Raw genomic sequence first — 10,033 nt, 5'->3', positions numbered from 1 at the left:
CTGCTATTATTCCTGTCTTGTTCTATCCTGTTCATGGTGTATCTTGTGATTTTGTCACTGCAATAACTCGTGATCATGGTTGTTGAGGTGAACTGGAAATGTGCAAAAGTTGTAAAAATGAGAGAGGCATACTATCAGAAGAGAGCTCTTTGACCTGGAAATCAGTGAAGTGTGTAATTAAAAACAAAACAAAAAACCAAAACAAACAAAAAAACACCCACCCACGGTGACCACTACCACCGAACAACCCCCCTCAAAACATTGCCTAAAAAACGTTTTGTAGACACAGAGTGGGGGAAGTCTTACCTGTATGTCTACATCCTTTCTGGAGCTCAAGGTGTATACCTGTAGCACTGAAGACTGATTATGGCCCATATTATTAGGAAAACTACTTACTGTAAGAAAACAAGTAGGCATGAAAGGGAAATGCAAGTACTAAAATTATCATACATCCATCTAGGCTGCACTAGATTATGGAGTGGTTGGTAGCAGATGTGCAGAGACAAGTGTAATAACAGTGTCTGTGTAGAGCAATCATTCTCCTAATCTTACTTTACTCACAAAAGTTAGGAAGGTATTTGGGGAGGAGAGTGTTTCTAAGTAGATAACTGCTAATGTTACCTCCTGGGTGCTTGTAATGAGATGCAGAGAGGCTGTCTGAATTGATGTAGCTCTGGACTATATTCCAAGTGGTCTTCCCTCCCTGCAAACCACGTTCTCAGAGTGCACTAAAACCAAGATCTCTTTAACAAGGACAGAAAATAATAAGCCATCTGTATCTGAATGTGCCTTGTATATGCAGTATTCTAGAGCAATTATATTTCAAGGTGTTTTTTATGCATACTGTAATTTCTTTAATTGTTTGATAGTCCTAAACATTTCTGAGGTTGAATGAAATACCCCTTCCTGTGTACACACATTATAAAGGAAGGCAGTTACATGGCAAGCTGGTCTACTATTCTATGAATTTTAAACTACTGAAGGAGTTGAAGTAAATCAAGTTTTGGCTTTCTTCTTTTGAAGAGTTCCTTCTTGTGCTAAATATGATAATGGAAAAGGTGAAAATGTATTAGAATGATGCTACTGTTTTTCCTTGGGCTTAAAACCATTTATTTTACAGATCCAGTCAGACACAGCTCAGAACTACACCATTTATTATTCTGCAAGTGGACCAGGAATTGATCAAGATCCAAAGGGTTTGTTTTACATAGAGAGAGAAACTGGAAATATCTTTGCTACTCGTGCAGTAGACCGTGAACAATATCCAAGCTTTCAGGTACAGGCCTAAATTGTGCAAATACAATTGAATCTCTTTCTTCTGTCATACATATATTTGAATCTGACCTGTGGGGGAAACAGGGAGCAGACAAGGTCGGGAATCAGCGATTTGTTCTGACTAATGTCTTTGGTGTTGTAGAGATGAAATCGGTGACAAATAAAGAAACAGCTAGTCATCTAGATCTTGAGAGTAGTTTTGTTTTTCACTGCTTAGATTCTAATCACAGCACAAATGTAGTGAGCTATTGGATTTGTGTCACTTCTGGGAAGGTTTTGAAGTTATCCCAGGGTTCTTCAGGGAAGTTTGGAAATGTCTACATAAAACCAAGATAGTGAAAAACTCTAGACAGCTGTGGTCTTTTTGAACATCTTTTACTCGAGCTCTTCAGTTTTGGTATTTTGTTAACAAGGTGCACTGCTCTCTCTACTGGCTGAGAAGTGTAATAAGAACAGTAGAAACACTTCTAAATAGTGAGGTTATTTGCACTACCTATTACTGCATTTATTAGATTATGTTGTAATGGGCAAATAGTTTTGCTGATGTTCTTAATTTTGTTCCATATAGCAATATTTACATCTAAATTTTTGGTAAGACTGAGATTGCCTCAGACACCTGGGAAAGCATGTTTTTAAGAGACATGGAAAAAGTGTTTGACAGAGCTGGGGAAAGGGAAACCAAAAGTGATTCAAATACTTGTAGTGGGAATAATGGAAAAGAGAAAGACTGGAAAGCATTTAAAGGTTTTGTGTTGCTGTCATTTTGAGATATCAATCACTTCCCCTTCCGCGTGACTGAAGAGCCTGGTCTTGAGAAGGATATGCTTGGTATGCTGTAGTTCATTTTATTGACTCCTCTGTTGAACTGAGAGTGTAATTTTTTTTTTTTTTTCTGTTGCTTAAGCCTTAGGTGAATTACTGAATTTGTCTTACAGATTATTTGCTTTGCAACCACTGCAGATGGTTATTCACCAGAGGTACCACTTGTGCATACAATCAAGATAGAGGATGATAATGATAATGCTCCAGAGTTTTCTCAAAGTTCTTACAAATTTTTTGTTCTTGAAAATTGCAAATCTGGTAAGAATTGTTTTAAATCAGTGAACACTACTCAGCTCAGTTATGTTCTGGTATGACTGGATGTAATCTTGTCATTTAATCAATTTCAGTAGGATTTCCTAAAGAGTATTTCAAATTCAACATTTGCTGTAAAGAAAAGAGCAACTCAAGAATCCTTAATGACTAGAAATTCCAAAATGCCATGTCAATTATGGTGAAAAGTATTATTTAAAAAAGAATTTTTTAAAAACTGAGATGATTAAATGTTCCTAAAATGGTCTAAGAACTTCAGAACATTATTCGTTTCATGTTATCCTGAATCACCTATGTCCATGAAATGTTTTGATTGGCAGAACAACAGTTTTTAACATATTAGTTTCTTAAACAACTAAATCTGTGGTGTTTGAAGGTGTAAGCTTATTCAAAGGCATTTGACACTATTTGTCTGAGCTGATGAGCTAAGGTAAGATTCTTCCTGGGACAGGGAGAGAGGGGAAAGTCTTGCTTCTGCTCTTATTTTATAAAAGGAAGGGACTTGCACATTACTGACTTAATGTGTGCTTGTAACAGAGGACAAAAACAGGGAGAAAGGTAGACCCCAGAGAATAGGTAATGCAAAAGCTGTGGTTTGCCATTCCTCGCTCATCTCCTAGGCTAGGGCTGTAGTGTGGAGAAAGTCTAATTTGCTTCACAAAAAAAGGAAGTGAAGTGTCTTCCTGTTCACCCCAAAACACCAGTTGCATTTCTTTCTCTGAGCTGCTCTACTTCTTATTGGGCAAGTTACTGATTCAAAGTGAAGATCCAAAACCACTTGGGATGGTACAGCATAGGGATGAAGTACATCAGTGCTCCCTGAGAGGCAGTACTGCAGTTTGAACCATGTCAGAAAGAACCGAACCTCCTCTTCCATCTCCCCGGCAACTCCTTTTTAGCTGTGTTTGGGCTGCTTAGTTACAAGTCATTGTCAAAAAAGCTAACTGAAATTTAAAGTTGTAGTATTTCTTTTGACTATTATTTCTGAGAGCTGTGATATTGACAACTTTGTCTAAGAAAGGAAAAAATACCTAGAGGATTAAAATAGACCATTTTACACTATTACTGTATTTTTACTACTATTTACTGTGTTTTAATGTTATCTTCATTTAGACCTAAGTGATGAAATAGGTGTTTTAATGTATCTAAAATACAAATATCTGTTCATATAACTTATTTACAGATTTTTCTGGAACTAAAATCTGCTGTATTGTATTCACAGGTGAACGTGTTGGGCAAGTGATTGCAGAGGACAAAGACGAGCCTCATACTCTGCATACTAAGTTGAAATACAGCATTTTAGGAAGTGCAGCAAGACAATTATTTAATATACATCCTGATACAGGTGTCATAACAGTAGCAACACCGCACTTGGACAGAGAGGTGAACTTGCCTGAAGCACCTTTAGCTGTCATCTAGTGCACACAGAATTAGTGTGGAACTCTGAATCTAGTGCAACTCTGAATTGCTGGCACGGGAGTTGCCAGTTAAACAATTTCTGTTACCCTTTTTTTTGTTTCCCTCTCTATGGAGCTTCCAAATCTTTCCAGAGACCTGTAATCGGTCCAAAGAGTTTCTGCGTAGATCTACTATATTCTAACTAATTTTGGCAGGGGACCTCCCGCTACAGTCCTATTCAGCCTATGGACTGAAAATCCTATGGATTTTTATCCTTTCACTGCTCATTAACCTCATAAGCCACTGTTCCTACCTAATCAAGCTCTGTCTGAGGTGCTGCTTGCTTCATTACAGGGAAGATGAACCAACTTTTCTGAGTCATCCTATACTCAACAGAAATATCTCCAGTATCTGAAGCCTAAACAGCAATATAATATTTCTTAAAATTAATGCTCAAACCATTTATTCTTATCACCTTACTTTCAAGTAAACAAGATACAGAAGGTCTTAATTTTTATTTTATTTGAGGGTTTGGGAGTTGGATAAAATCTCATGTGAGAGGTTGTTTATGCTAGAAAAACTGACAGGCATGTGTAATTCAAAATAATATTTCTAGCATAAGACAACCATTCTAGAAAAAAAGCCCTGTTACAGGCACATCTTTTTTGAGGATAAAGAGTCATATTCTGGCATACTTATGTTGCTTTATGACTGAAAATCCATGTTAGCCGTGTGCTGCAAAATTGGGCACTTACAGGTCCACTGTTCAACTTTTTTAGCAAGAGGCAAATGCAGCGATGGTGAGCATCACCATGGCTTCTAACGAAACAATCACAGTGTCTACTGAGGGAAGGAGAGCTTGAAAAATTACTCCACTGCCTATCTTCTAAAGATAAACCTGAGAAACCTAGTGCTACTTCCAGGCATTTGGAACTGGAGTTACTGTCTTGATTTTCAAACTCCCTCATTTTGTGTCCAGTTCCCCTTCTCTGGGTTGTTCAGGTATAAAGGCTAAAAAAAAAAATAAATCCTTCTGCTGTTGTGGCTCAAGTCAGGATTTTAGTGGGCTGCTTATCAGTGATCCCCCTGGAACTGATAAGGGCACTGACATCTTCTGTGCCAGAACTGTGCCAAATGGCAGGCATCACCTTGTTAGGTATAGCCCAAACAAAGGCTGATTGCAGCACCATTCTGGTCATCTTCACTGAAATAAGAGACATGCACTGAAACAATTTAACAGCTGGAAATCTAAGGGACCATTCTGCCATTCCAAAGGGGAGACATAGCAGGTGAAAGTGCATCATTTGTATCTTTCAAAACCTCAGGTAATTGGAAAATAATGCTGACATTGTCAGAAGGTTTATTTGCTACAGGATATAGCGTACACATTACTAACAGATGCAGAATTCAGCGTTGATTAGCCACTGAAAAATATTTTACTTGTTTCCCTGTTGGTAATATAGGGAAAAAGCCCCAAATCTAATTGCCTCATTTTGTAGGGGACCACTGAATTTAGAGCAGATTTGGGGAACAAGAGTAAAATATTTAGTTCTACTCCTTGTGTGTAACTCTGTGATTAAAAAAATGAGTATGTTAAACTTCTGTATGCTTTTATTCATCTTTTCAGAATAAACCCGATTATCTAATTCAAATTGAAGCAAGAGACCTGAATGGTCATCGGTTTGGTTTGTGCTCTACAGCAGAAGTTATGGTTGCCCTTAGGGATGTAAATGACAACGCACCATACTTTAAACAGACACAAGTAAGTCTTCATAAATGAAATGTCTGTAAAATGGTAAAAAAATAAAGGACTATTTTTATCCCCTTTCTAATTTCCTGGTGGGCAGTCTCTCAAAAATGAAGCCTAATATCCTAAGGCACTTAGTGCCAATATAGACATTTGAGAATGCCTTGTTGGTTGTTGTGCTGGTTAGTTATTAGGCCTACTGGGAGGTTGTAGAGAGGTGGGAGCCGGCCTGTTCAACCAAGTAACAAGTGATAGAACAAAAGGAAATGTTTTCAGGTTGTGCCAAAGGAAGTTTAGATTAACTATTAGGAAGAATTTCTATAATGAAAGGGTCATTAGGCATTGGAACGTGTTGCTCAGGGCAATGGTGGAGTCCACATCTCTAGAGGTTTTGAGAAGTTGTGTAGGTCTAGTGCTTAGGAAAAAACCCATAGGATCATCTAGTCCAATCATTAACCTAACACTGACAAGTCCTGCACTAAATCATGCCCCTATCTAGGTGATTCTGTGATTATAATTTTGAATCATTTGCCTTACGTCCATTGGGAGAAAGCTGACATAACCCATTCATTCTCTTCTGCTGCAACACATAGTCTTAGAAATCCCATAATCTAAGCATTTTCGGAGAGGGAACAGATTAATTCCTAAGCATTATCATGACCAGCATTATCCAGTTGGTGGCTGGTCATAAGTGATTTTCTCCAAGGCTCAGTACTGGGGCCAGTTCTGTTCAATTATCTTTATCAGTGACGTGGATGAGGGGATCAGGTGCACCCTCAGTAAGTTTGTAGATGACACTGAGTTGGGCAGGAGTGTTGATCTTCTTGATGGTAAGGCAGCTCTACAGAGGGATCTGGACAAGCTGGAACAATGGTCTGAGGTCAGCTGTGTGAGGTTCAACAAGGCCAAGTGCTGGGTCCTGCACTTGGGTCACAGTAACGTCCTGTGACACTACAGGCTTGGGGACGAGTGGCTGGAAAGCTGCCCAGTGGAAAAGGACCTGGGGGTTTTGGCTGACAGCTGGGTGAATGTGAGCCAGCAGCGTGTCCAGGTGGCCAAGAATGCCAATGGCATCCTGGCCTGCATCAGGAACAGTGTGGCCAGCAGGACTAGAAGGGATTGTTCCCCTGTACCGGGCACTGGTGAGGCTGCACCTCAAATCCTGAGTTCAGTTTTGGGCACCTCGCTACAAGAAAGACATTGAGGTGCTGGAGTGTGTCCAGAGAAGGGCAGCAGAGCTGGGGAAGGGTCTGGAGCACAAGTCCTGTGAGAAGTGTCTGAGGAAGCTGGGATGGAGAAGAAGAGAGTGAGGGGAGACCTTATTACTCTGTACAACTACCTGGAGGGAGGCTGCAGAGTTGAGTGCTGGTTTATTCTCCCAATTGACAAGTGATAGCACAAGAAGAAATGACCTCAAGTTGTGCCAGGGCAGGTTTAAGATTTGATATTCGGAAAATTTTTTTCACTAAAAGGGTTATCTGGTGTTGGAACAGGCTGCCCAGGGAAATGATTGAGTCACTGTCCCTGGAAGTATTTAAGTGGAGGAGGTGCTTAGGGACATGTTTTAGTGGTGGTATTAGCAGTATGAGGTTAACAGTTGAACTTGATTATCTGAAAGGTCTTGTCTAAGATTTGATGACTCTATAACCTTTTTACCATTTGACCAGTTTTTGGCTGCTTCTGTGCTGCAAATGAAAATATTAGTGTCAGTGAAGTTGGTGCAAGGATTTTTACCAACTTTTTTCTATGGTCTTCCAATTTTTGTTTTCTTCTATAGAAGTATTGTTTAAACCACTTCATATTCACCGATTGCTATAGCTCAGCATTAGTTATTGGCTTATTGCAGCCATCTGAATTATTCAGGACAGAGAGTATGTCTCAACAATGTGTTCAGCTCCAATACCACAGGAGATTTTGTATTACAAAATTTATGAAAAATAATTCACTATCCATGAGGAATACACGTACCTTATCCTTTCCACTCACTGCTGTAGAATATCATCAGTAATATTAATTCAGAATCACTCTTACCTGTGCTTCTTGAGCTTGTACAGAATAACAGCTCTTAAAGATTAAAAAAAATGAGAAAAATCCTTTCATCCTTTGCCATTCATGTAGAGATGTATTTCACCCTTCTTGGCTTTTTATCAAGTTCTTGTGTTGTGTGTTTGGGTTTTTTTATTTGACCCAATTACTTTTCTAATGTTCACTTTGATATTGTTGTATGCAAATTAGCATCTATAGCTAATAGCTATGTAGCTGAAGGGAACTGTGCTAATCTACCTTTTCTGGAAGGATAATTACAGGCTTAGTGATAGTTTGAGTGTGTGAGGGAGCTGGGGCTTCAACTGTGCTGGCAGTAAAAGCTTATTGTTGCACTTGGATATAAAGGAGGAGTGAGTGAAACATGATGATGTCTGAAAACAACATAAATCATTGCAGCAGCTTCGTAAACTGACTCATTGGGCTTAAGTAGTCTTATTTAAATTCAGTGTTCTTCAGTCCTGCTTTATGGAACAGTATTCTCTTTTTTTTTTTTTAATATTCCAAGTATGAAACACAAGTGGAGGAAAACAGAGAACATGTAGAAATACTGCGTGTGTCTGTTGTTGATCTTGATGAACCTGATTCACCTGGGTCTAGAGCAGTGTATGAAATTATAAGAGGAAATGATGATCAGTCCTTTGAAATTACAACAGACAAAAACACAAATGAAGGAATACTGTGTGTTGTTAAGGTAAGTAAAAGTGGAACTGTTAGAGGAAAAGTTGTGTGTCTTCAGATGTTGCTTTTAAAAATGAGTTGTATGCTATTGATTTTATTCAAAGAATATCTGTAACTATCAGTTAAATCATGCTTTCTTCTGGATCTGAGGATCATGTGTGATATTTAACCTACAAATCTCACCTTCCAGAGTACTCCAGTTTTGTGTGCACAGGATTCAAGGAATTCCCTTTGTTTTGTCGTTTCAGAAGACCTTAGGGCTTTTGCTTGGTTCCAAAGTTGGAGTTACTTAGACTTAGGGATGTAACAGAGGAATGCTTCATGTCTGGGTTTTTAACAGAAATGGGAATGTGGCAAAGGAAGGCAAAGATGAGCATCTACTCCAATCTTGTTCTTTCTGAGAGTTGATTAAACTTACTAACTCAGCATAAAACTCTGAGTTTTATTTTTCAGGGTAGTGTCTTCAGGTTTGTTTTTCTGCATGCAAGGGGGTTTGCATACACATAGTACTATGTGTTAGTTTAGTTACTTGTTATATACAGTACTTCACTGTGATGTGAGCTAGAAGGACCATTGTACCTGTACTCCAGCATGTCGCTCTGCCTGTTCATGCCTCTCTTTCATTATCTGTTAAAACTGCAACAACAGGTAACTTCCAATGAGCAGAGAACACTAATATTAAAATTTGGAAGTGTAAAACGTAAAGGTAGAGATGCCAGTTAAATTTGTGGCTTTTATTTATTATCTTCTTTGTTGCTGGTAATCATTAGAGATTTTTCTAAAACTATGTCCCTAGTATACTAACCCAGCTGAAATTCCTTATTTCACGTTACTTAATGTAATACTGTAGTAGACGAGAGAGTATTATGACTTAAGAATGTAAATAGCAATATTAAAGGCATATTACGACCTTGGAGAAGGTGTCTGAAGAATAAATGGTAGATACTGTTCAACCCCACAAGTTCAGATGTATTTGCAATGGGTGAAGTCTTACTAGAAAATAAATCTAGGTGCTAGCAAGAAGTGTTATTGACTTGTACTGAAAAGGAAGCACATGTAACCTAAAACAGTGGCCAACTAGATATGGAGGAGAAAATTCCACCCGCCCCACCCCCCCCAATTTAATTCTTATCTCAGTTCTATTAGTACGTGACTATGAGTACTCATTTAAAATTTTACAGTGGTACTGCTTACCTTATTGGGGGTAGCTTCTCAGGTTCTTTTCTTTGACTAACTTAAAACTAACTTCTTTTTTTTATCATGTCTCTTTACTGTGTCTCAAACTGGATGTTCAAAAATGATGGCCGAATTCTTTTGTGAATAAATGTGGTACAGTTTTTTATTTAGTGTTTGGGCAGTGAATACAATACCAAGTTTTGTGTTAGTCTGAAGGAAAAAAACCAACACCCCACCTTTGTTATAGGGACTGGACTATGAAAGCGGCAAGCAAAGGATCCTTGTGATTACAGTCAACAACGAGGCACCCTACTCTCTGGCACCACATTCACAACAAGTTTCCCAGAGCACCGCCTCTGTTAAAGTGAATGTCATGGATGTGGATGAGGGGCCGGTGTTTCGACCCTGTTTCTTTCGCATGGACGTTAAAGAATGTGAGGAAATTGGGGCAATTATTGGGAGATACCTAGCAGAAGATCCAGAAACTGGAAATAGTGAAGGCATATGGTATGAAACATTGCTATCTACTAGCTTATTTGGAGCACAGCATGTGTGGGAAATAGGAAAGGGGAAATTGTTGTTGATACTGAACATATCGTCAGCAAGTTTGCCGACGACACC

At 38.7% G+C, this 10,033-nt stretch overlaps 1 protein-coding gene across 1 annotated transcript in view; it reads left to right on the top strand.

The window, feature by feature from the left end:
• The window catches only part of LOC104513080 (desmocollin-2-like), a gene marked incomplete at its 3' end in the record, with an annotated part of 15,865 nt that extends 5,946 nt beyond the window's left edge, over positions 1 to 9,919 (top strand). Inside the window, exons 5-10 of the mRNA XM_010156312.1 lie at positions 1,121 to 1,276; positions 2,211 to 2,355; positions 3,590 to 3,750; positions 5,393 to 5,527; positions 8,064 to 8,249; positions 9,660 to 9,919. Of these exons, the coding sequence (XP_010154614.1) occupies positions 1,121 to 1,276; positions 2,211 to 2,355; positions 3,590 to 3,750; positions 5,393 to 5,527; positions 8,064 to 8,249; positions 9,660 to 9,919 (1,043 nt within the window). The remainder of the gene's footprint in view (positions 1 to 1,120; positions 1,277 to 2,210; positions 2,356 to 3,589; positions 3,751 to 5,392; positions 5,528 to 8,063; positions 8,250 to 9,659) is intronic.
• Between the last annotated feature and the right edge of the window lie 114 nt (positions 9,920 to 10,033).

This window comes from Eurypyga helias, unplaced genomic scaffold (genome assembly GCF_000690775.1).
Source record: "Eurypyga helias isolate BGI_N326 unplaced genomic scaffold, ASM69077v1 scaffold5480, whole genome shotgun sequence".
Taxonomy (NCBI): domain Eukaryota; kingdom Metazoa; phylum Chordata; class Aves; order Eurypygiformes; family Eurypygidae; genus Eurypyga; species Eurypyga helias.
This window is presented reverse-complemented; position numbering and strand designations above follow the sequence as displayed.